The 27,950-nt window shown below is 43.2% G+C and overlaps 1 protein-coding gene across 1 annotated transcript in view; it reads left to right on the top strand.

Moving 5' to 3' along the window:
- Nucleotides 1-27,950, top strand: part of LOC134567660 (uncharacterized) — a 484,351-nt gene that overhangs the window by 422,075 nt on the left and 34,326 nt on the right. Inside the window, exon 100 of the mRNA XM_063426051.1 lies at nt 24,148-24,305. Coding sequence (XP_063282121.1) covers nt 24,148-24,305 — 158 coding nt within the window. The remainder of the gene's footprint in view (nt 1-24,147; nt 24,306-27,950) is intronic.

The raw sequence follows: 27,950 nt of genomic DNA, 5'->3' as shown, positions 1-27,950 counted from the left end.
ATACAATGCTTTCCTAAGGGGATTCAGGTGATGCTGGAGGTCCTCATGCACAGCGTGAGGATGTCCAGGGTTATTTAAAACACTTTTTGTGTTTTAAGAAGCCATAAGTCGCTCTAGTGGCTGTCTGATAGACAGCCACTAGAGGAGGACTTAACCCAGCAAAAATAAAAACTTAAATAATTACGCTTGCAGGGTTAAGGGTGATGGGCAGTGGTGTATCTTGGTTTTGTGCTGCCCTAGGCAGGACAAAACTCAGACACCCCCCCGCGCGCGCGCCACCCCCACCCAACCCTTCCCCCCTGCCCCGCCTTCTAAATACACACACATTCACTGACAGATACGCATACACTAGCTAACAGACACACACAGTCAGACACACACAGTCGGACACACACACACACTAACAAACACACACAGTCGGACACACACTAACAGACACACACAGTGAGACACACACACTAACAAACACACACTAACAAACACACACAGTCGGACACACACACACTAAAAAACACACACAGTCAGACACACACACTAACAAACACACACAGTCGGACACACACACACTAACAGACACACACAGTGAGACACACACACACTAACAAACACACACAGTCTGACACACACACTAACAAACACACACAGTCGGACACACACACACACTAACAGACACACACAGTGAGACACACACACTAACAAACACACACAGTCGGACACACACACACACTAACAGACACACACAGTGAGACACACACACTAACAAACACACACAGTCGGACACACACTAACAGACACACACACTAACAGACACACACACTAACAGACACACACTGTCGGACACACAGTCAGACACACACAGTCAGACACACACTAACAGACACACACACACACTAACACACACAGTCACAGACACACACACTAACAGACACACACATACACACTAACACACACACACACACTAACAGACACACACACACTAACAGAAACACACACACACTATCAGACACACACAGTCAGAGACACACACACACACTCACATTAACACATTTTTTTTTTATTTACTCCCCCCACCCTACCTTTGGGAATGCTGGGGGTGGGGGGGTTCTCCCATTCCCTGGTGGTCCAGTGGCTGCAGGACGGCACTGGCGGGCAGGCTGGGCGGCCGGCGAGGGAGCTCTTCCCCTGAGCTCTCTGCTCAGATCCCTCGCGCGCCGCCCGCAGAATGAGGCTGGGAGGCGGAGCCGGAATATGACGTCATATTCCGGCTCCCAGTCTCACTCTGCGGGTGGCGCGCTGGCCGCCCAGCAACCAGCCCAGCATGTCTGTTAGCCGCAAGGCTAACAAGACATTTGCCTTGGGCATTTGGGGGCGGCGTTTTTTTGCCGCCCCCTGGAAAATGCCGCCCAAGGCAAATGCCTTGTTTGCCTCGCGGCTAATACGCCCCTGGTGATGGGAGTTGGCACCCAGATCACTCCAATGGGCAGAAGTGGTGCCTGGAGTTTCCCTTTAATCCTCCAAAACAAGTTTATTTCTATGAAGTTGTTATGAGAGCAGGAGTGCCTTGGTGCTGTGCTACCTTATGAAGATAAACAGGTTTCTAATGGTTTACCTTAACATTGTACCTCTGGGAGCCTGACAACACTGCCTCCTGTCTCCTCTACCAGCAAAGATCAGGAAGGTTTGCCTTAGCAGCTGCTGTTATTTGCTATTGTACATTGTACAAATGCAAAATAAATTAAAATATAAATTTTTAGTAAATATGTCCTCAATGAAAACATGCATGCATTTAATTATGAATTAATCAATAGGGGCTATATCTAAAAACATTTTGCAAAAGTTGCATATCTCTTGTCTACAGCCTTTGTATGCCCTCTACTTCTAATCAAACCCAGACTTTATGTCTCTCCTATCACAGACTTCCCAATGCAGCTCTATTATTATTATTATTATTATTATTTTATTTATATAGCGCCAGCAAAATTCCGTAGAGCTGTACAATGGGTGGACTAACAGACACGTACTTGTAACCAGACAAATGGACGCACAGGAACAGAGGGGTTGAGGGACCTGCGCAATGAGAAGTCTTTGCAAGGCAGGTGCTCTGGGCATTTGCCTGCCTCTTGAGTTTAGCTCAACTGAACTAACCAAACCAGGAAGTAACAAGAATGGTTGTCTGATTGACGGCCAGAGGGGTGTAACAAGGTTAATTTACAAAAGTGCCAATTTATTGGCACTGTTCCACAGAGGAACAGTTAGTGTTAGAACTACATCTTTGTATTCCTGACACTATAGTGTTCCTTTAAACTGTTGTAAAACGGATTTATAGAGATGACGTTGTTATTGGTTCCTTTAAAGAGTTATATGTGGTCAGGAAAAAAAACTAAAACCATGTGTCTTTATTTTGATCTGTGCCAGTATTTATAGATTGGCATTACATGTTCTGAGCTGAAGTAGAAGTTGATCATATTTGCAAACTAGCAGATGGGATAGCAAAGCAATACAAATTATTCTAGGGCTTCTTGATACAAAGTGAAAAATAATATTAATAAACTGGTTAACTGCCATCCTAGGAACTCAGTCAAACAATGAATAAAAAAAACACGTACAAAAAGCTGAATTAAAATAATACTTAACAGACTGCACATCTGGCACACAAGTAATAAGCAGCACAGCTACACATATATATTTCAAGTCACTGGCAAGAGTGACACTCACATTGTAAAAGCGTGAATAGATATAACATTTATTATGGAATATAAATTAAAAGTAGTCTAATTAGAAATGTGAAAATTAGCAACCCACTAGGGATTCTTTTACAAACCGGAATGGGTAACTTGCCATGAATTTTTATAATGCAGCCTTATATCTCTCCATAAAAAGCCTTAATATTGTAAGCATGAAGAAAGAATCACACAGGGCTCATGAAGTTCTCCAGTGAGATATAATAACATTGTAGGCAGTGATTATATGCCTTATGCTTTGCAATCTCTGGAGAGAGAAAATGAAAGGTGACTCTTTATAAACTTTTGCACAGCGTTCTATAGCAACATGAGGCAAGTGTGCATGTTTGTGTATAAGTATGTGTATTAAGGCATTCTGGATACATCACACAACTTAAAACTGAACCCCCAACAATGTGTTATTAAATAACACATGTTATAGTTACGTCTCTATAATATTACATAAGCTATACATGATAGTTTTATTTTAAATTGCAAATAGAATTGTGGATTATCTGCTTTGCTGTGGAGTGGGTAAATGTTGTTAATTAGTAAGACAGAATGAAAAAAGACACTATTAGGTAATTAGAAATACTATATAGAATGAGAAACATGAAAGGGAGACTTACATCATTATTCTCATTATGTATTTATTTATATGCTTACATCTGACTAATAGTGAATATTAATATTATTAACATAGTGAAATTAATTGGTTAAAAAAAGCAGTTACATTGTTTAACAGTTCCAACCAACTGTATAAATATTGTTTGTTGTTTTGCCTCTATTTGGTGGGAAAAAAGCTTTTAATGGGTATTACGGAGTGCATAATTGTTGAAAGATTTTATCAAAATTGAAGATTATGCTAGCTTTAGTGTACTAATAATCTTAATTTTAATAAGGACAGGAGGCGAGTATTTTGCATGAACTCTCTTTACTAAACTCCACAGCAGTAAAGAAAACGTAAAGAGTAACAAGTAAATCACTGAGCAGCATAGTATATAAGGGGCATGCTGCCTGTACAACTTCCTCTTTCTTGAAGCGACATCCAAGTCCAGATAGAGCTCGAACATCCAGAAACTCAACGAAACTGTAACTGCGGTCTCTGGCGAGCGGAACTTGAGGAGACTCCTGGTAACGAGATAGGAGATAAGACCAAACAAAGTCGTCATCCCATCTTACGGAGTCGTGAGGTTAACAAACCAGCGACCAGTGGAGGTCCTGAAGAGGGTTACACTGAAAGAAGAGTATAAAATCGGTTAGGTAATGAACCGTAACTGTTCACGCCTGTGTGCTTTAACAGAATGGTGTAAATTAAATCAGTACAGACAGATTGAAAGCCGGCCAGAGGCTAAATATGTGTTAGGTGTAAGTATGTAGTACAACTAAAACTGTCCGTTTAGGTGTCAATATTGGGGATAGAGATGGAAGAGATTCCGAATATGTCCAGAAGGTAGAGCAAGTACTAAATAAATCCCCAAATCCGTCACCTTAAGATCCACTCCCCCGAGGAGTCAGGGTAGGGAATAGAAGGGAGGGAAAATACTCGCCTCCTGTCCTTAAAATTAAGATTATTAGTACACTAAAGCTAGCATAATCTTCAATTTTATAACATGACAGGAGGCTTCCTATTTTGCAATTTTAACGCTGAAGAAGAGACATCCCAGCAGAAGGGGGAGTGCAAAAATAAAATGTACGGAAAGTGGATTCCCTAGACCAGTCCGCTGTTCGGAGAATATCCAAAAGGGACGCCCCTGCCAGGAAGGCTGACGACGCCACCGCTCTGCGAACGGAGTGGGCGCCGAATGCGGGGTCTATACCCGCGAGGGAAAGGATCCAGCGGATCCATCGGGCCAGTGTGGTGACCGAGACTGGGGTGTGAGGGCGTACGTAGGAGACTAGGAGTTGGCCCGACGAAGAGGACCGGAGTGAGGAGGTAACCGAAACACACCTGCGGAGGGTGGACACGACACAGAGCTGCGGGTCATCGTGAAAGAAGGGGTAAAAGACCGAAGTCCCGAGTGCGACGGGAAATGTGGAACGTGACCCTCGAAAGCGTCCACGTCGAAGGCCCGAACGTCCGAAACTCGTCGGAAAGATACTAGACAAAGGAGGAAAGCGCACCTAGCGGATAGTTGGCGTAGGGAGAGGCGGTCATTCGGAAGCCAATCCCTGAAAAAGCGGAGAACCAGTCCCACATCCCATAGGTGAGGGTATCTGGGGGCCGGGGGGTGGCGGAGTCGCATACCGTGGAGTAGGCGGCAGACCAGAGGGTCTTTGCCGACCGGGAGATCCCCGACGGGGGGGTGAGCCGCCGAAATCGCGGAACGAACGACGTTGACCGAACGGTATGAGCAGCCAGCTAAGAACAAGGAGGAAAGAAAATTAAGAATCATGGGAATAGGTGCTGTAAATGGATCGGAGTCCCGTTCCATGCACCAAGTAGATCAGGAGGCCCAAGCTGAAAGGTAAAAGCATCTAGTTCCCGGGGCCCATGAGTCCCATAAGAGGTCCCCCGCAGCCAGCGATAGTCCGCTGACTCGCCAGGAACCCCGGAAAGAGACCAAGCCACCAGGGGTAGCCGGTCTTCCAGGAGGAGTGGGTGGAGGTACCCTTTGGGATCCGTGAGTAGGTCCGGGAAGGATGGTAGGAGGAGAGAGTCCCTGTAGGAGGAGGCCAGGAGGTCCGGGAACCATGGTTGGCTCTGCCACAAGGGTGTTATGACAACCAGTTTGATCTGTTGCGTCCGCATCTGGTGTAGTGTTCTCGTAATCATGGAGAATGGGGGAAGGCGTAGGCTCCTGTCGTCGGCCATTGTTGGAGAAAAGCGTCTGTCGCCTTGCTCTCCGGGTCCGGGAGCCAGCTGAAGAACTCCGGGGTCTGGTGATTGTTGCGAGAAGCAAACAGATCCAGGTGAAAGGGACCCCTCCGGGCTGCCAGGGTCCTGAAGATTTTCTCGTGTTTAGCTTCCAGTCGCTGACGTCTCTCCAGTGGCAAGAGAACCAGTCGGCTGTGAGATTGATCTCTCCCGGTAAGTATTCCGCCTGTAGCGTGATGTTGCGAGGGAGGCAATAGTCGAAGATGTCCCTCGTGATATCCGACAGCAGGCGTGAGCGAGCGCCTCCCAGACGGTTGATGTACTGGACTGCGGATACATTGTCCATGCGCAGGAGGATGCAGCAGTTGGATCTTTCCCGGGCCAAGCTGCGGATCGCGAAGGATCCTGCCAGGAGTTCGAGGCAATTGATGTGCATGGAGAGCTCCTGCGCCGTCCATGTTCCTCCCGTGGAGACGGTTCCGTTGGTGGCACCCCATCCCCACAGGCTGGCGTCTGATTCCAATACGAAGTCTGGGGTGTCTCCGAATATGGCCTTGCCGTTCCAGGCTTGCATGCTGTCCAGCCACCATGAGAGGTCCTCGCGAACCTCCGTCGTCACCGGGACGGGTTGGTCGTAAGTAGGCCTGTGGCGTAGGTGCTTCGCCTTGAGGCGTTGCATGGCCCTGTAGTGGAGGGGACCCGGAAATATGGCCTGAATGGAAGCGGATAGGAGTCCTACAATCTTGGCCAGGTTGCGTAGTGGAATGGAGTCGAGTCGGAGAACCCTGCGAATCTCCTTGCAAATGGCTGTGATCTTTGAGGCTGGTAGTCTCAGGGTGCAAGTCGTCGAGTCGATTTCGAAGCCGAGGAATTGTATCGTCTGGGCAGGGTTCAGCTCCGATTTCTGTTGGTTTACCACGAAACCCAAAGATTCCAGTAGGGACACTGTCAGGTGAGTGTGTTGGCGTAGCCTGTGTTTGTCGGAGCAGAAGAGGAGAAGATCGTCTAAGTAGATGATGCATCGAACGCCCCTGGATCTTAGGTGGGCCACCACTGGTTGTAAGAGTTTGGTGAAGCACCATGGGGCTGAGCTGAGCCCGAAAGGGAGGCAAGTGAATTGCCAAGGGCGTCCGTGCCAGAGGAAACGTAGGAGTGCTTGACAGTCCAGGTGCACCAGGACTGACAGATATGCATCTTTTAGATCGAGCCTGGTGAACCAGTCGTTGCTTCGAAGAAGGTCTCGTAGGAGGTGGATGCCCTCCATCTTGAAGTGGCGATAGACCACATATGCGTTGAGGGCGCGTAGATTGATGACAGGGCGGTATCCCGACTTTTTCCGAACCAGGAAGATGTTGCTGAAGTAACCACCCCCGTTGCGGAGCGGCTGGATAGCCCCTTTGTCTCGGAGCTCGCGTAGCTTCGCGTTGATGAGGTTGCGGTCGGAGGATGACATGTGGATGGGGCGAGGGGGCTGAACCTAAAAGGGGGTCCCCACTAGGTCTATGATATATCCCTGTACAGTTTGTAGGATCCATGTGTCTGAGCATAGGGTGGCCCAATTCTGGAAAGAAAGGGAAATACGGCCCGCAGTATGGGTACATGGTAACAGTGGAGGAATATGGGTCCTTACCTGCAGCAAAGCGGGAACGTCCGCGTCCGCGGGATCCACGACCTCTATCCGAGCCTCTGGAAAAGGGTTGCTGTCGGTAGTCTCTTGTTGGAAAAAATGGTGTTGGTTGGGTGCGGGGGCCTGAAGGCCAAAATCGGCTGGCGGCACGGCCCCGTTGCCGGCCAGCCCTCCCAAAAACCTCTCTGGCAGGGTTGCTTCTGAAAACTCTGCGCATTGAGGACTGCGCCTTATTAAGGGAGGTGAACACGTTTACGTGTTTATTAAGTTCCTTGAGGAACGATTCGCCAAATAGTTTCCCTTGTGCCTGGGGCCCAATTTCCTTTGTGCCAAGGTCTGCCAATCTGCCGTTAATACGCTACAACGCTGCTTTTCGCCTCTCCGAAGAGAGTGTAACGTTAGTGTTTCCGATTAAACAAAAACACTGTTGTGCCCATTCACGAACATCATGTGCCCATTCCCTGATGTCCTCAGAGGAGAAGGAGTCGGCTTTGGTGTAGGCATCGTCCGCCAGATACATAACGCGAGCCAGGGGGCCTACGGAATCCAGCAGGTTGTCTTGGGCGCCCCATAGGCCTTTCTCTACCCCACTTTCTCTATCCCACCTTTCTCTATCCATTATAAAATGCTGGCATCACATTTGCTTGATGCCCGTACTATTATATAATGAATTAAATTAATTAATCATGGAGAATTAAAAACAGTGGTTCAGATATTACTAAATGAAGCAGCCTGTGGATGAAAATCATCTGGTCCAGCTGCTTGGTTTACTTTGAAAGAACATTTCAGGCATACTCCAGCCACCAACACAATTTAATATATTTGTCCTGTGTTGCCGTCTTGTCTTGATAGGCCAATTAAAACCATTATAATCCACTGCTTCTTAATAAAAATGTGTATATCTTTACACAGGGGTTTTGGGTCCCCTAGCCAGCCGTGGGGTAAAGTGTCACTAAGTGTCACTGGGCATCTCCTATGCTTCTTTTTATTTAACTATCTACCCCACAGCCCATATGATGGAGAAATTGTTAATGAGCCTTTACACTATTTTGGGGAGATTCCTGGAGAACCCACACTTGCATTTTAAAATTAAATAATGAATTACTTTATTAATGCCAATAGTTTCTTATGACAAGCTCAAGTCTCACACACATATCTTAGCATGTCCTTTTATTTATTATTTGTTGGGTTGTTTGTAGCTATAAGTCCCAGGCTTACCCCTGCTTTCCCTAGTAGCATGCCTTCTTAGTACTTATACAAGGCTGAGCTCAATTACACTCATACGTCAGTTTGTGGCAGTTTGTGATGGGGAATATCTCTGATCTTTAACCCCTTATGGACACATGAAATGTGTGACATGTCATGATTTCCTTTTATTCCAGAAGTTTGGTCCTTAAGGGGTTAAACTGACTTCCCATTTAAACTGATTTCAGCAGCAGTGCATCTTGTATGTAGCTTAGTAAATCAGTGTGTGTCTTTGTGAAGCCCATATATGTTTATAGTTTTTAGTTTATCTTAAAAGAGAACATATTCTGGCCACCATTTCCCAAATGTTCCCCAACTTGAATAGTTCTAAAAGGTTGTATTAATTGCCGCCAGATCCAGATAAACATACATTCTACTTAGTGATTCTGCTCATCTTGTCCTGTACCTTTTGAAGCACAGGCTCCCAGTATCCTGTTTTGAGTCTTTCCGTATTTTGCACAGTTCTATTGAAGACTGCACTGCATTCATATTTTCCAGATCAGTCGCTGCTCATCTAAAATACCCATCTGTTAGCATCCCTATCAGCAAACAAGCAGAAGTAGCAAATGCATTATGAAAGATAATGCTCATGTTTGTACACATTTATACTAAGTAATTAGCCGTCTGGGAAAAATATGGAAAAGAACATTATTTCACGTGTAAATAAAGTGCTTACTTTTTAAATAAGGTGGCAAAATTACACCTCAGCTATTACTCTAAACTAGGTAATTTACAAATTGCCATGCTTTCTAGTGAAGTGAATTTATTTTCTGCAAAGCAAACAGATTGACTTAATAAAAACAATTTACCTTTTACCAAGCGATCAATATTTTGATTCCAAATGTCTTGGTAGAAGAAATTAGAAAGCTGATGCATTTGACGTACTGAGACTGCTGGTTAGGTGATTTATAGAAATGGTTCAAAGAGCTTAATCAGTTAGAATCAGTGTTTTTAAACAATAGAACGAATCCATTGTATACTTGAAAAAAAATGTTTTGTAGATTACGTAGTTGTTCAAAAATTGCAATCAACCGCAATTACAGATATGCTTTCCTATTTTTTATTTTAGTTTACATTACATGAGAATGAAACTGTAACCTACTTCAACGTCCTAGAGATGTAGTTAACTTTGAAGTGATGCAACATAAAGAAGGGGTACTGTAATTAATGTTCATGTGTCAGTTTCACCCTGCTGCACTCCTTATCCCTTGAAGCTTTTTAGAATAAGAATAATGAAAGTAATCACAAGATAATGGACTCTGAAACAGATAATGAGTGCTTTAATAAGTGGACCATAAGTGCTCAAAGTCTTATTTATGTCCACCAACCTAAAAGATTACCAAGAGAAGGTTATTCCCTCATCATATGTTGTACATATGTATGTAAAAAAAAATTACTCCCCAGTTACATAGTAACATAGACCGAAAAGTCTAGTTCAGCCTTTCACACATTCCTGTCTCTGTTGTTGATAGAAAAGCATGCAAACAGCTTGAAGTAATTTCCAGCTTTGCCACAAAATAGCAAATGTTATGCCACATACGAACTATTATATTCCTTAATATTCTGTTAAGATATTGTTCAGAATCCTTACAGAATCTGATAAACAACCTCTTCTGTATGAAAATAATTCCATATGTTGTTCTAAATGTAAAGAACACTTCCTCTTCCTTACGTAAAATCTCCTTTCTTTAAGTCCTTATTACTAACGTCTTGTCCTTTGTATAGTCCTATTAAATTAACAAATTACCAGAGAGCTGTTTGTACTGGCCTGGTATATATTTGCATAATCCTATTCAACCCTCTGACATTATTATTATTATTATTATTATTTTATTTTTTTCTAGAGTAAACACATTTAAGATTGTGTTTTCAAAAATAAAATCTTTAATTCACCTTGTTACTGTAATAGCCTGCCTCTGGACTTTTATCTAGTGTTCTAATATTCTTTTTTGAAACAATGTGTCCAAAATTGTGAAGCAATTTCAAAGTAGAATCTTAACATTAATTGATCAAATTATAGTTTTGTCCAGTCAATTCATACTACTTTTTATGCAGAACATATTGGCTTAGAGGATGCTGAATGACATAGCACATTGCTGCCTAGACTGTTGTCTATAACTATTCTTAAATATTTTTCATTTATTGCTTTCCTAAACTCTGTACAATTTATGGTATAATATATTTGTATGTTTCAAATCACAAAATGAATAATTTAGCATTTATCAATATTAACTCACTTTTGGAAGGTAGTATCTTGATTACACCGTATTGCTGGCACATTACTTTTTATGCTCATTGTAAGACCATTAAAGTGTTTGACCATTTCTTCTTAACCTTTTATTGTTGCCCATTGCTAATGTGAATTGGTTTGTATAGTGCAGATTTACACTCTGCATTAGCTGCACCCTTCAAGGAGGGGCATATGCTGAGGACCCTAATTTATTTTCAAACCAATGGAGATCATTTTGACAGTGAAGAGAGGGATGGTGCAGGGCACTTGGGGCTACTAATACAATGGTGACAACATGAGAATCCCCAGGGCATTTCAGGACCTCACTTGGAGCTTCAGTCCCTGTCAATCGTAAATAACAATGCCCCTTCTACTGTATCTCATGTATATTTCTGACACATACAGTGCTTTTTTATTAAAAAAATATTACCTTCTAGTTAGTGTGTTCTGATAATGTTAATTTATAAAGAACTATTCATAAATTATTTTATTCATAACCAATATTGTTATTCAAATAAATCTATTATATACAAGCAAATTACAAGCTAAATGAGGCTATACAAGTTTTAAATTTATATTGTGCAGTTTCAAAGGTCATATCAGTTTAATTTCCATTGCCTCTGTATAGTGAGAAGTGCTCATGGTGATATAAACATTAAATATTCATCCTCTGTCACTGTAACAGCAACCCGTTCCCACATAAGCCTCTGGAGGTAGTGAGTGAACATTATTATACTAGGTAATTCATAAAACCAAAGTTACTTCACTCTTCAGAATGAGTTAGTTATATATGATTACAAATGTCTACTGTCTTCACTTCTCCCAATATTAAAATGTGTGGTGGATTTCTAGTCCTATTTTCTACACAGTCCCTAATCTTTAAATAATAGTTTTAAAACAAAGCAATTGAAAGGGACAATATAGTCTGTGTGCATGGTATTGCTCATGGTATGATAATTTATTTTGCTATACATAATGATTTTCTAGCTTTTGTATAAAAAGGAAATTCTGCAAGCAAGCATGTCCCACCTTTCTTTCGTTCTTTCTTTCTTTCTTTCTTTCTTTCTTTCTCTTTCTCTCTCTTTCTTTCTTTCTCTCTTTCTCTCTCTCTCTCTCTCTCTCTCTTTCTTTCTCTCTCTCTTTCTCTCTCTCTCTCTTTCTTTCTCTCTCTCTTTCTTTCTCTCTCTCTCTCTTTCTCTCTCTCTCTCTCTTTCTCTCTATTTTTTTAAGCACACTATTTACATTATACATTAAATAAAATTGATGAAGAGAGTAAAGGCTTTGTTGACTGTCCTATTTGTCTCTTATTTTTTAGAAAGTTATGTTCTGTTTCAGTATTCCTGTTCATGGACCCATTTGTTTTTGTTTTTTACCTTTTCTTACATTTTGGTTTTCTATAATTGATAACAATGTGTTTATTTTATTAATTATATTAGAAATACATACTGCTTATCTCTCTTCTTTTATTAAAGTTATAGTGTGTTGCACTTTATTATGATGGCTACAGAGGTCTAAAGCATTCTTAGACTCTCTTTTCATAACATGATTTAAAGTGCACTTCTTCTCTCTTGTCATCTTGGAGATTCAACATTCTTTACTCAGGTTCTTCTTATGTGTGGTCTGGTTCGTTTTTCATCCATTTGGGATAGCATCTTGGTCAGGTGACACCATTTATTCTTGGACTCATCCAGAGATCATTGTGTGGTCTACGCCAAAGATACAATTTAGCCATCTTTGGGGTTTTGCAATGCAATGTTTTTTTGTATGCACTTTCTTATTGTATCCATAGTGATTTTATGTATTTCTATCAATTTGATGTATTTATCTAAATTTTATCAAAACATTTTTTTTCTTATGATTTTATTTTTATCACTTTTTTATTATTTTTCATACATTGTGCAGTGGATCTACTTTTGTTATATATCACATTTTATAGTTTTTCTAATTAAGATTTTTATTTATTTGCTCTGTTTTATTTTTTGCCTTTGGTTAGTTTATTGTGGAAAACTGACCTGTTTCCACTAAAGGATAGCTGCATCAGCAGATGTTTATTTTTTTTTTCAATTTGACAATTTTTATTTTGTCCGCAAATGCGGTTTAAGGGATACAGAAAAGAAAAGAGGGAGGGGAAACAGTGCTTCTGTACACATGTAGGGCGTACAACCCCCAACACTTTGCAACATATAGTATACATTATATTGGTGTACAAGTATAGGAGAGACACATTGCATTTTAACTCCTTCTGTAACCTGTATCCACTTGTGTTTGTGTTGGCGGGTATGTTCCTGCCTCTATTGTCTACCCGTCATGGAGGGAATCTATAGAAAGGGGGGGGAACTGGGGTAACAAGTTAACTCGTATGTCTTCGTCAGTTTGGTTGGTATATTTGTCCAGATCTGTTTTGTCCTGTTCGATGGCCCCTCATTATGTGTTCGGGTCTCGGTCTTTTGTGTATGCGGCCCATAGTGCTTTCGCTGTGACGTTTCCCTTGCCCAGTTTCATTTGGCTCCACATTATCCCTTCGTATTCTAGTGTAGTCGTAACCATCGTTACTACCTCTGCTGGGGTTGGGATCTCTGGAGTTTTCCAGCGTTTCGCTAGTAATGTGGAGGCTGTCGTTAAAACTAGGAATATTAGTTTGGTGATGCATTGTGGTGTGCCTGTGGGTAGTAGTTGGAGTAAAAACTTTTCTACATTGTGGTCTAGCATGCAGCCGGTGGCCCCCCAAATAAGCCCTGCTATTTGCTCCCAGTATGGTTGGACTAGAGCACATGTCCACCAGATGTGGAGCATGGTCCCTTCCTGTGTCAGACATCTCCAGCATCTGTCGCTTGTGTCCGGGTATATGATCTTGAGTCGCGAAGGCACCATGTACCATCTGTATATTAATTTGCGTGAGGTCTCTATGAGAGAGGCGCATGTTGTGAGTCCCTTGTGATTTGTGTGGATGCAGCGCCATTCATCTTGTGTGAGTGTTCTACCTATGTCCTTGTGCCATTCGGTCATATGTCTCCACTCCGGTTCTATTTAGTTCTCAGTGATCGACTTGTAGCACACAGAAAGTGTCTTTTTAGTTGGGATTTGGTGTATACACATCTTTTCAAAAGGAGTTAGGGTGACAGGGGATGTGAGCGGGGGGCCCTGTCTTGTATCCTTGCCTATCAGAGCTGTGAGCTGCCAGTATGAGAACGTGAGCTGTGATGGTGTCTTGTATGTGGCTTGGATGGCTGGCAACTGGTGTAGTCCCTGTGGGGGACATATCTGGTGCAGGTGTGTGATGTTGGAGGCCTTCCATGTTCTGTACGGGAATGTGTTGTTGCATAGAGATATCGAGTGTAGGGGCGTCGCCATAGACCATGGCTCTGCGGAGCATAATTTGGATCTTTGGCTGTCCCATATGCGGTACAGAAGTTTGGTGGTGGGTAGGGCTTTTGACGATGTGCGGCGTAGTTGTTTGGGTATCCACAGGGCTGCAGCTAGCCTCTATCGCTATCCATTGGGGAGTATAGGTAGTGGAATGCATGGCGAGGATGTTCGCCATTTGTGCTGCGTGGTGATACGCCTTGAGGTTCGGGAATCCCAGGCCACCTTTGTCTATTGATTTCATGAGCAGCGCCCTTGAGACCCTGGGGTGTCTTCCCCCCCAACTGAATTTAATCAAGCGAGATTGGAGTCTGAGTAGGAATGACTGCGGTAAGGGTATCTGCAAGGAGCGGAACAAATAGAGGACTTTCGGCAAAATTGTCATTTTGATGGCTGCTATTCGGCCTAGCCAGGATAGGAACTTGTTTTGCCAAGAATGCAGTATGTGCTCCACTTCTTTGTTTAGTTTAACGTAATTGGCTACAAAGAGGTCAGTGTGTCTTTTGGTAAGTTTGATGCCTAAGAAAGTCAAGTAGTCGTTCCTCCAGTGTACCTCTCTTCTTCTGTCTTTGGGGTGTTTATGCACATGGCTTGTGTTTTAGTTAGGTTTAGCTGGTAATATGATTGTTTGCTGTAATCTTGAATTTCTTTGTGGAGGTTTGGGAGGGAGATTGCTGGGTTGGATAGCGTGAGAAGGATATCATCCGCAAATAGGTTTAGTTTATATTCCTTGCCCCCTATGGAGATCCCCTTAATGTCTTGATTGTTCCGGATCGCTATGGCTAGTGGTTCTAGGGCCAACACATAGAGTAGCGGAGAAAGAGGGCATCCCTGCCGGTGCCATTGGTGATGGTTAGTGGGGTGGAACTGAACCCTGAATTTAGCACTGTTGCTGAAGGGGTGCTGTATAGGGCCTTCACCACGTTAAGGAAGGCAGGGGGGAAGCCATACCCCTTGAGCGCTTCCCGCAAGAATTGCCAGTGAAGCCTGTCGAACGCTTTTTCAGCGTCTAGGGATAGAAGTGTACCTTGTATTTTGGAGCTATTGAGGTAGTGAAGGATGTTTAACACCTTCCTCGAATTGTCTGGGTCCTGTCTGCCGGACACGAATCCCCTTTGGTCTGTTGAGATCAGGTCGGGCAGAATTGTTTTGAGCCTCTCTGCATATATTTTGGCGTATAGTTTGGCATCTGCACTCAACAGGGAGATGGGAGTGAAAATTGGGCAGGTCGTGGGCGGTTTGCCCGGTTTGGGTAAGGTGATGATGTGGGCTGCGAGGAATTCACTCGGCAGGCTGCTCTGAGTCATAGCCAAGTTAAAGGCTCGTGCTATGTATGGATCGCCTGGCCCGCGGTTTTTGTTTGCGGCGTGCGGGCTGCAAAGAATGCCGATTTGGCTTTGGGGTCCGCCACTTTTTTCCCCCGGTGCTGGGACATCTCTGGGGTAAGTTTCTTTCTCGTTTAGTGCTTTTTTTTTTCGCTGCTTATTGCTCCGTTATTGAGCCCTGTCGGCGGAGCTCCTTCAGACCGCGACCATACGGCTCGGGTTCCGGCCACGCCCCCAGATGTTTATTTTTAATGACTGATTTGTGGATTGAGCTCAAGATTATTTGTTGTTGAACCTCTTGTTCTGTCTTGTGTAAAGTTTCTCTAAATTAATCTGCCCAGGTCTCTCATTGTTTTTTCCATCTTGCTACATATTTTTAATATGTACGCTAAAGGCTTGCAGCTGGAGTGCTCAAGCTGGGATATCCAGAGTATAACAGATGAAAGTCCATGCTTATATACTCCTCAGTCAAGTGCTGTCTCGAGAATGATTGTAGAAATTGCATTATTTGGCAGTTATTCAAATATAATATTGAGGCAGAATGGCAATTGTTTTGGAGGTACCTCCTGTGGATGTGATAAGGTTGGGTATAGGACATTGTATGTGTGTTTTTTTTTCCTCAAAGAGGACTAGAGAGCTATACTTTGACAGACGGAGCTGTAGTATCATACAAATACACTGTAATGTGTGGGTATCTCTGTATTGCAGCTCTGTCTAATCCATCACACTAGCACCTTGTATTGTATGGATATTATAGTTAGCTAGAAGTATTTCATGCATAACTCTATATTGAATCTGGAGGGACTAACATCAAGGGTTGAGTACATGAGATGGAGTAAACAGATGACACAGGTCAGAAGATGGTGGCTACAGAATTAAGGGGTGGAGTCCACTGGTTGTCATGATTTTACTAAAGTGATAATTATAGAGCCAGATATTCAGTACAAATATGGAGGCATGAAATGAGAAGAAATATATGCTCTAGTAATTTCCCGCATGGATTATTGTAACCCTCTCCTGATTGGTTTTCCCAAAAGCCGTACTGCACTGCTACAGTCCGTAATGAACGCTGCTGCCAGACTGATTTTCCTCTCTAGTCGTTTCTCTCACGCCTCACCCCTCTGCCAGTCCTTACATTGGCTTCCTGTATGCTATAGGAGTCAATTCAAGGTACTAATTCACACCTATAAAGCACTGAACAACTCTAGCCCCTCTTATATCTCCTCACAGATCCATAGCTATGTCCCTTCTCGGTCTCTTTGCTCTGCCCGTGACCACCTCCTGTCCGTTGACCTCACCTGTGCGGCCAACTCACGCTTGCAGGACTTCTCGCGGGTGGCTCCCTTCCTATGGAACAGCCTGCCTACCGACATCAGACTCTCCCCTAGTCTTGCATCTTTTAAGAAGTGCCTTAAAACCCATCTCTTTAGGAAAGCTTATGGCCTCCAAGACTAAGCTCTACCTCACATACCTGTCTCTTGCTTTCTCCTAAAGGGCATACCTCCTATAGAATGTAAGCTCGATTGAGCAGGGTCCTCTTCAACCTATTGTTCCCGTAATTTTATTTGTAATTGTCCTATTTATAGTATAATCCCCTCTCATAATATTGTAAAGCGCTACAGAATCTGTTGGCGCTATATAAATGGCAATAATAACAATAAGAAGAAGAAATACAGTCTCACTGGGGTTTATTAGAAGTTAGACCTGCAAATTAGCAAACAACACTAAAATAACGACAAGCAGTTTAGCGTTGGTCACCAAATTAATAGTACAATGAGATTATGGTGGTTTGCTTTATGCAAGAGTATTTGAATGCCATCTACCAGAAACTCGTAAAAGAATACACATGTTTAAATAGACAAACTTAAAGGAGTACTACAACCAAAAAGCATTCTGGCTTTGGTTAGAGTAACCCTTTGCATTTTGCCTTGACCAAACAAAACACAAAACAAGAATGCATAAACTTACCTCTGTTCCAGTGCCGAGGCAAAGTTCTCCCCACAGCCCAATCCAGCTCTGCTGGGTGAGGAAGTGTGAGGGGAGGCCCTGAGGGGGCATGCTGTGTATGTTGATGACAGAAGTCCAATATGCACAGAATTGTTCTTGCCTGCCTAATGACTCCCCAATGTCTCGCTGCATAACAAAGCTCAGGATGTACAGACTTCTGGGACCATGACCACTTAAAATCACTGAAATGGTCAAAGTGCTTGGATTAACACATTAAATAAAACATGACAATCAGTCTCTCTACAAACCTCTTCTGTCTAATACCCATGGCATGATACATCATTAGAGATTGTAACCTGACTCACACTGTACATTAATAGCAGAATGCTTTCATTCAGCGCATTTAATGAAACACGGAAGGCTTTTACTTCAGATGTTTCCATTTACACGATTGAAAAATATAAATATTATTCTTGAAATACATTTAAAAAACATAACACTGTGTATTAAAAATTAAACTACACAATGGGAATAGTGCAGTACTTTGACAAGTAGTACTTTGAGCTCTTTATGCTGCTTATCTTAGCTACAAATGCGTGGGAAAAAGGTTATGACCAAAACATTAGTATAATATCTAATATAATATACATTTTATAGTCATTATTCAAGCATATCTACAGGTCTGAATTTCCATTTGATCTCTACCTAATTGCATTTATAGCACAGTTAAACTCCTGTGTGAACTTTGAATCAAACATGTTGCCTTTAAAAATTATAACATTTTTGTATCAATTTACTTATTTTGATAATTAAAGAATCACTGGTGCTCTAATATGTTTTCACATGCTCTTAAGTGGTAAGACTTATTTCTAAAACTGGTTGGTTTTCTATTATGAAAATAATGTTTTGCAGCAGGATTCATCCTATTTGGGAAAAAATGTCCCTAAACATTTTAGGAAAAATTGGTTAATCATTAAGAGATGATAACTCATAGGTAAATAATTTGCGTTCTATAACTTATCAAGATGTCAACGAATGTGCAAACGTTTAATGTATGAAACTGTATAAGGATACTTATAATTAATACAAGCAGTTAGGGAACCAAATGTACATGTCAATTTATTAAGTGGCGTAAATAGTCTTGTTGCAGTTAAATGGTTCATCTGAATGAATATATGAAAATAATGAACAAATTTGATTTGAAAACTAATGCCCAAAATTCATTTTGGAAGAAGGGTAATTTGGTACCCTTGTGCCAATTACAGTATTTATGGGTACCAGATTAGGAAAGTGACTTGAAAGCTCCCTTAAGGCCCTTCCTTTTCTTAATCTTGATCTTTTAGCCAACATACTAATACTGAGTAAAAATAAATAAATTAGTATTTAGTATAAATAAATAATAAATAATGGTATTAGTAATAGGGCAGGATTTATATCCTCCCTCATGCCTCTACCCATGTCGCAGATATGGGCATCTGATTGACATTTGCAATTAATTTCGTTCCGAATGTAAATTCGGCCGATTTTCGGCTATTTGGATGCTTCTGAATTGCCGAAGTGCCGAACCGAATTGCCTAATTTCTGTAGTGCCGAAGTGCTTCGGATTTCTGAAAAGTGGCAAAACAAGAGAGGGAGGGAAAATTACGTGAATGATGACAGGAATCTCGACCAATAAGCTAATTTCTGGCACTGGGAGCCCTATAGATGTGTAAGTGGTTGTGGTGGCAGTCCGGGCACCTAACCCTACTCCTAACCCTACCCTAACCCTACCCCCACAGATGTGTAAGTGGTTATGATGGCAAGAGAGGGATGCTTACGAATGTCCAAATTGCCGAAGTGCCGCATTTCAGAAGTGCCGAACCAAACTGAATTGCCGAAGTCCCGAATTTTGTTTTGAATATGTTTATTTGAGTCGCATAAAAGCGTAGGCAGACATTTTATGAATTGCTAAAGGTAACATATGGTTGCCTGCGCAGAGGCATATCAGTCAGAAGAAACAAGCAATAAAGTAAATTGGATGTACATAGACTTTGCGAGATTTGATATAGCAAGGGCATTGAACAGGCATATTAACGCATTATACAGGCTGTTTAGTCATACGAGCCATACCTATGTCTAACTATGCGTGTGATGGTGCTTTCCGTATGAGTAGTCTTATTCTTAACCCCTTAAGGACCAAACTTCTGGAATAAAAGGGAATCATGACATGTCACACACGTCATGTGTCCTTAAGGGGTTAATGAAATATACATGCAGTTAAGTAAATTAAGCGTACATAAACTTTGCGAGGTTTGTTTTTGCTTTAAATAAATCCTAAAAAAAAAATAGCAATAGTACTGTCATGCATGAAAAAGGGCATTCATTCTCGGGACGAGAATATCATTTTGCCTCTTTATAAATCACTGGTAAGACCACACATTGAATATGCTGTGCAATTTTGGGCACCTGTTCTAAAGAAGGATATTATGGCACTAGAAAAAGTGCAGAGGCGGGCTACAAAATTAATAAAAGGAATGGAACATATCAGCTATGAAGAAAGGTTAACAAATTTAAACCTATTTAGTTTAGAAAAACGTCGCCTGAGAGGGGATATGATAACATTATACAAATATATTCGAGGCCAATACAAACCATTGTGTGGAAATCTATTCACAAACCGGACTTTACATAGGACACGAGGTCATGCGTTTAGACTGGAAGAAAGAAGATTTCGTGTAAGGCAAGGGAAAGGTTTTTTTACTGTAAGAACAATCAGGATGTGGAATTCTCTGCCTGAAGAAGTGGTTTTATCAGAGTCCATACAGATGTTCAAAAAGCTACTAGATGCATACTTGCAAAACCAGAATATTCAAGGATATAATCTTTCAATGTAGGGTAATAACTGCTTGATCCAAGGATAAATCTCACTGCCATTCTGGATTTTTTTTCCTAGCTTGTTGCAAAATTGGAAGTGCTTCAAACTGGGTTTTTTGCCTTCTTTTGGATCAACAGCAAAAAACATATGTGAGGAAGGCTGAACTTGATGGACGCAAGTCTCTTTTCAGCTATGTAACTATGTAACTATGTAACTATGTAACTATACTGATAAAAGGGAAGTGTAATTATGATTAAAAGTTCTGCACGTTATATGCGGTTGCTAAGTCTAAGATGGTCAGTAAGTGCAGTGCTTGCTTAGATGCGCGGCTAAAAGGGAGCGCTTATATCTTATTGAGTCACAGTCATGTTCAGGTCTGTGAGCGTTAAGTGGGCTCTTCTCGAGCCAGGTGCCTGCGTTAGGTGATGTGAACGGAGCTTGACTCCTGAGCACTATGGGTGCGAGCGGCCTGTGGCTGCCTGTCTCTCGGTGAGGCGATATATGGCAATAGGGCATGTGTTATGGCAAAGGGTGTTGTGTTTGCGTGCCTTTTATTGAATACCCTATGGCTAAGCAGGTGAGTGTTACCAGTTGCGCAAAAATATAGACTGGTTAATTGACAGCAATCTTCGAACACGTATTAGTAACGCTAACAATAATCTATATGTTCTTAGTATGACAGCGTATAAAAAAGCATTAACTGCATTAACTGTATATTAAACTGTATTTTGAATTACATTTACACTTACATTTGAATTAGAGCAGTCAGCTGCATTGCTGCATGGGCGAGTGCTTATCTATCAGTGGTACCTTGCAAATTTAGAACGAAAATATAAACAGCAGTTAGAGTGGAGTGTAAAAAAGGTTAGTACATAGCTTCAAATTAACTGTAGCCCAGGACTCTGTATTAATCACGTTAGGGCTGTCCACATCTCAGCTACCATTTGACCCCAGTGCGCCAGGTCTCCATCTGTCCCCCCCGTACAGGTCTCAGCCCACCTGCATGGCTCTCCTTGGCCCTGTGGGCACCCAGAGGCGGAGATCGTCCACGAGACCCCCACACCTAGAGTCTGAGTACAATCTGCCCCCTGCACCTCCCCAGCACCTCTCAAGCCCCTGCGGAGCATGTGTCCCCCTGCCTCTCCTGGCGCCGGGCGCATACTTGGGGGTGGTGCGCGTTACTCCTGGCCACCGGTCAGCCTGGAGGCCCGCAGCCTCCTGGTCCACCGGGCTCGCAGCTCCTCCGGCTGGCGGACAGTCGGGGAATCCATCCGGATGTCTGCGGCATCTATGGTCAATCGAGCCGTCCTGGCCAGCCCCTAGTAAGCAATACTTAGTCCTCCCCTCATCTCCATTGCGGATCGGGCAAATGTGTAGTTGTAGAGAATGTACAGTCAGTGGGGTGCAGGCGCACCTATGTCCTCATCCTCTGTAGCACCTGTGGTTGCATATGTCGCTTTGGTCACAATCAGGGTGTCCCATCATAGCTCTTCAATCCCGTTTGCTGGTGGGCTCCTTGTCGGCAGCCTTTGCCAGTCCAGGAGGACGGCCCGGGCCCAGTACTGGATCTCCCTCCCCGGTTCGCGTCGCCTCCATGAGGCAGGGATTACCCCCACCGGCCGAGGGGGGGGAGCGGGGCCATGCCCCGAGCCAGCTGCCTCCGCCACCAGGGCGAGTTTCTCCATTGTGGTTCCTGGCGCGGGGGATCCGCACGTGTTTTGACCGTCTCATGTGCACCCGAGTCTGGTCTTGCGGTCGCGGGTAGGCCGTGAAATTTGTTTGCGGTGCTCACAGCCAGCTTTTGGGCTCCAGTTAGTATTGCCATAAAGCTGGGGCTATCCTCCACGCTGTTGCAGCGGGCAATCCGGTCTTTATGCCTTCTGTGGTCATTTTAAAAGCCATTTTGGTTTGTTTAGGTTTGGAGCTACATTAGTCTGCTGCCATGCAGCTCGGCGGCCTGGCCCCGCCCCCCCACGTCCCGAATTTTGGAAGTGCCGAACCGAACCTAATTTTTTGCCCATACACATCTCTAGCATCTGAACTAAATAGCAAGCAGCCAGACACTGTCATAAAATACTTTTGTTGCCCAGTCGCTGAGAATTTTGCTGCCCAGTTGCTATTTCAGTAAAAGGGATTTATCTGTTAGAGCACTCTGATTGGAAGCCAACCACAGTCCTCTGTTATTGCATAGGATGGAAATGTTTTTTTATATGGGCTTTTAACGCTACGCAAACTCAGTCTGCACCAACCCCACGCGGGATGGATTGTTGATGGATTCTGCTTTATGGTACAAAAAATTATTTTTTGAAGTTTGGGTTTATTGTCAGTCATCTACAGTAGATAGCTATTTTTTTAAGTTACTACAGTCTTACAAGTTAAGCAAAATTTACAAACGTACTAGACTGCATCAAACTGCTGCTTAATGCCAATGTATGCAATGCTACAGAATTTGACTAAATCTAAAGTATAATTTTGAGATGTCATAGTTGGATATCTAGGTGCTAAATTAATGTGATTAAATCATCTTCATTGTTTTTTAATCAATTAAAACAATTGTAAACAACATTTTGTGAACAAAATATTTATGTCTGTTTATTAATGTTCTCTCATTATATTTTGTCAGTGTTAGAGCTTAGATGATTTTAATTGTCTTTACATACAACTTTTCTGGTTGGCCACCCTAGGGTTGGATTCTACCACCTGAGCTTATCACTAGTATCTTCAATGAGAAATTACTGTTCAATTATTAGAGTAAAACGTATCTCTGGCCATAGACTCCAACCCCTATTACTCTCCTTTAACTTTGTAAGCATGACTTTAAAATGCAAGACTGTGAAAAAGCAGCTAATAGAAATAAAGCCTTTATGTTGTACAGGCTCATGCAGTGATAGAGTACAGTTTCTTGGTTGAATGCAAAGCAATCACAACCTTCCAGATAGATTATGTTCAGTGCTGTAAAGGGATAATGTTCAATCAAGCAACAACTGCCTTTAGGCCTTAAGTGCCCCAAGCAACCCAAACACATAACCATCTGGGAAATACTGTAGAAAGGGAAAAGTGAACAGTTTTGCAGAAAAAGATGCATGCTGAACTGAACTTCTGATTCACCAGTGCAGTACTAATTGGGCCATGAATATAAAACAATTCTTGCAAAATCTTATAGGGCTCTGTATCACTAAAAACATTGGATACAGAATACACTGAATTTATGCTTCTGGCTATTTTCTGAGGACATGCTAGAAAATGGAAACAAAATGACTTTGCAGAATTTAACTCTAGCAATGTGGGTGTCTTTGCACTTTAAAAGGATTCCTATAGTGCCAGGAAAACAAAGCCGTTTTCCTGGCACTATAGGTTTAATAGGTTCCCCCCCACCCCTTTCCGCATGGATTAAGGGGTTAAAACCCCTTCAGTCACTTACCTGAAGCGCTGGGTCAGGCTCTGCCTATGCTCCTCCCCCACCGACGTCAGTCGGCGGGGGAGACCTAATGCGCATGCATGGCAATGGCTGCATGCGCATTAGACCTCCCTAATGCTTTCCTATGGGGAAAATCGGACGCTGGAGGTTCTCATGCAGAGTGTGAGGATGTCCAGCATCAGGTAACTGAACAAAAGTCCGTTTGGATTCCGGAAGCACCCCGGGCAGAATTAGAGCTGCAATGTAAACATTGCAGTTTTCTGGAACTGCAATGTTTTAAATTGCAGCACTAAGTGCAATAGGGACACAGCACCCAGACAACTTCAATTAGCTGAAGTGGTCTGGGTGCCTACAGTATCCCTTTAAAGGGAAACTCCATATCCAAAAATGCATATTCTGTCTGTCTATCTATCTATCTACCCATCTATCTATCATGGTTCTACACACATAAAAAAAAGAAACCATATAAAACAATACATATAATATAATCTAAAACAGTTTACATGGAGTATTAAACAAAAAGCATGTAAAATCTAAACACAGAAAAAAATATTTTTTGCCCTATCTTTAACTGTATATTAATTTATTTTTTCTCAACAGAACCGAGTGATGACACTTCCTCTTCAGTGTACAAAACCTGTAAAACAATGGCATCTTAGAAGGGTGACTATTGCATTAAGCCCAGACTTCAATATGATGACTTTTGGAATGGGCAGATCCTCAACAGTAAAGGAACAGGGGAACAACACAGCCATAAAGTAAGACTAGCTTTAACTATTATATACATTAATTTAAATATATACTTTATTAGCAAAGTGTGAGTATTGCACTATTGTATTAGCCTCTTGGTTTTGTTCTGTATTTTTTTTTTAGCGTAAAATGAAATACACACTCTCTCTCTCTGTGTTTTTAATGAGCAGGGGATCTGAGGGGTAAGTGGGACAGATGAAATGGAAAGGACTTATGTACAGGCTACAATAGCAGCGTACAGTGCCCATTGAAATACAGATGCAGATAACTGTATTTACTTATTTACATTTCTCTATATAAGATGGTTAAAGGACTACAGGTTACATCAACGTTATTCGATGATAAAAAGTTGCAAACAATAGAATGTCACAACCTAAAACCTAAAGGTAACACAAAATGACATCTATACTGTAAAATCTTGCTTACCTTACTGTCCTCTCCAGATGTGGTGAGAACAATTTGCCCACGTGTATTTGACCTCTCCATCATGCTGGACTGTAAAAGCTTTCTCCCTTCTCCAATACCTTGTAAAAACTTTTATGGTTTAAAAGTACATTTCCTGGCTAATCATGGCAGCATCACTTATGGGTAGCTCCTCCCTTAGCAGTCACAGGACAGGAATTAATTAGATTAATTAATTAGACTGATAGGTATAAAGAGTCCCTCTTCCCCTTACACCACAGTCTTTTTTCCTGTCCTTAGCAAGTTCTACAGGACTTTTAACTTTTTATTTTATGGCCACCTTCCTGCGTTTGTCGTGGGTTCGTTCCAAATGAAGTTCAGCCTCTCTTCATTTGAAGGACCCAGTAAACAGCCTGCATGAGCAGGACTAACTGGGTCAGGTTCTGTGTAAGTACTGAACCGCTGCGTGGGATTTAGGTGTTCTGAGGGAGACACTGGTTTTCTATTTGTCTGATGGGGTTGGTCTTCCTTAAAAGTTCCCCTTGTTGTCAGCTTGCCCCTCTTAATTGGGGTCCAAAATCCCCCCCCCCTGCACCTATTTCTGGCAGTTCTTGAATCCATACTATGGGGCCCTGGAGTGGTCCTACCTGTGGTTTGGTGTGTTGTCCGGTTCCCTGTGGGGTCTCCTGGATTGGTGGCTATGCCTTCTGGCCCGTGGGGCTATTCCCCGACTGCCTGGGGCTTCCTGGGGGTTCGGGCGTCGCAGGCTGGGACACAGTTTGCGTTCCAGCAGTCAGGCTGGTGCTCGCGGCCGGATCCGGCGAACCCGGAAGTGATTTTCCTTGGCCGCGAGCGTTTGGAACGCACGGCGTGCGTTCCAGCGGTCTGCGCATGCGCGGACCGGATGGTTTCCCCGGCTCTATTTAAACTGGCTGATCCTGACAGTCTGATTGTGCGCTGCATCAGCTGTTCGAGCGTTCTCGTTCCTGGCTCCCCTGCAGTTCGCCCTTTGCTGTTTCTTGGCTGCCTGGAGGACTTTTTGTGTCATTATAAGGTAGGATTCCTGATAATTCTTGTTTAAGGTTTATCTTAATTGTTCTCTCTCTGCTGGTCAGTCTGCTCTGACCTTTTGGTTAGGTATTGTGTGTTGAATTTCCCTTTGGTTCTCCCTTGTAGTATGGATTCCCCCTCTGCCTCTGCAAGATCCCTCTCTAGAAAACATAGGTGAGCCATTCAATTTTTCTATTGGGGGGGGTTGTTAAAAAGAGTGCCAAACTAAGCCTGTAATATATGTCATATATGGCTTTATTTCAGCCCCAGCAAGCATCTGGATTCCCCAGCGAGGAAATCAAGGGAAAAGTCCAATAAATGCATTAATTGCTAATCACCTGCTCCACCTGGAAGGAACCTCTGCAGAGAATGCTTGTCGGAGGCGGCTAATGTCCCCAGTAAGGCTTCACCGCAGGATGACCTTAAGCTCTGGATTTCCCGTGCAATTGCTGAGGGCTTTAAGTCTACCACGGGATGTGGTGGCCCTCCTAAGAGACGCAGAGCGGAACCTCAGTCTTCCAGCTCTGGGGAGGATCCGGACCTGTGGGAGGTCTCTGATGAGGGGGAGGAGGAGACTGACTATGCCTCCAGGTCTCTGGACTCTAAATCTGTAGATCGGCTTATTACCCTCCTCAGAGACACTCTTAGCCTCACGGAAGAAAAGTCTGAATTGAGAGAGGCTGACAGGTTTTTTGAGGATCTGAAACCTAATAGACCAACGTTCCCAGTGCATTCCTCTATAAAGGACATGATCCTTCAGGAGTGGAATAAGCCGGAGAGGAAGTCCACCTTGAAAAACAAATTCACAAGGACTTATCCTTATTCTACCATGGACTGCTGCCTTTGGAATTCGGTTCCCAAGGTTGATGCCGCAGTGATCCATATGGCTAAAAAGACCACGCTTCCTATAGACTCCATGGCATACTTAAGAGAACCTATGGAAAAGCGTATGGATGGTGACCTAATTAAAGCCTATCTGGCGCTAGGCTCCGCCCTTCATCCGGCAGTGGCGCTGACCACTCTCTCCAGGGCCTTACGAGTTTGGCTCGCTAATTTGGAGGAAGATATTGATCAAGGTGTCCGTAGAGAACATCTCCTGGGAAGTCTCAAGGATTTGAGCCTTGCTACTGAATTTTGCTCTGAAGCCTCCCTGGACATCACTCGCATGATTGCCAAAGGTATGGCCCTATCGGTGGCCTCCAGAAGGGCTTTATGGCTTCATTCCTGGGGGGCGGACTATGCCTCCAAAGCGTCCTTGTGTGGTCTACCGTTCCAAGGGGACCTCCTGTTTGGTAAGATCCTGGAGGATGCCATTCAGAAAGCGGCTGATGGGAAAAAAGCGTTTCTTCCACAAGTCAGCAGAAAGGGTTTTTCCTCCTCCTGGAAAACCAGGCGATTTAAGGATCGGTCCTTTCGGGACAGTAGAAGCTACAAGCCCGGAAGGGAGTATTCCAGGAACTCTTCGTGGAAGTCCTTCTCTCACTCCTCTTCCAATAAGGCTTCCAGAGGTAGAGGTGCCAGGACCTCCGGGAAGACCTTCTGAAGGTCCTCGGGCCCATCCGGGTACGGTGGGTGGAAGACTGCAGTTCTTTTACCCGGTGTGGGCCGCAAACGTCACAGACGAGTGGGTCACCTCAATCATAAAAGAAGGCTACAGGATAGAATTTTCCTCTCGTCCACGTGCTGCCCATTTCAGAAAATCAAAAGTGTCAGAAGGTGTCAAACGAAGGGCCATGAGGACTTGCATTTCCACTCTGCTGGAACAGAAGGTGTTGGAGGAAGTCCCTACTCACGAAAGGTTCCAGGGGATGTATTCCACTGTGTTTTTGGCCCCAAAGCCCCAGGGAAAGTGGCGTCTCATCCTGAACCTGAAAGGAGTGAACGCCTTTCTAGACGTAAGGACATTCAAAATGGAATCCTTACAGACTATCCTAAAGTGCGTGAAGCCAGGAGATTGGATGACCTCCATAGACTTAAAAGACGCCTACTACCAAATCCCTGTAAACAGCAATCACATGCAGTTCCTTCGGTTCTGGGCTTTAGGAAGACATTTCCAGTTCCGAGGGCTTCCGTTTGGTCTCAGCTTAGCGCCAAGGACTTTCTCGAAGGTCCTTGTCTCTCTGATTGCCGTCATAAGGATGAGAGGTATCGAGATATTCCATTACCTGGACGACATACTCATCGTAGGGCCTTCACAAGGA

The sequence above is a fragment of the Pelobates fuscus genome, chromosome 1, assembly GCF_036172605.1.
Source record: "Pelobates fuscus isolate aPelFus1 chromosome 1, aPelFus1.pri, whole genome shotgun sequence".
NCBI lineage: Eukaryota > Metazoa > Chordata > Amphibia > Anura > Pelobatidae > Pelobates > Pelobates fuscus.
This window is presented reverse-complemented; position numbering and strand designations above follow the sequence as displayed.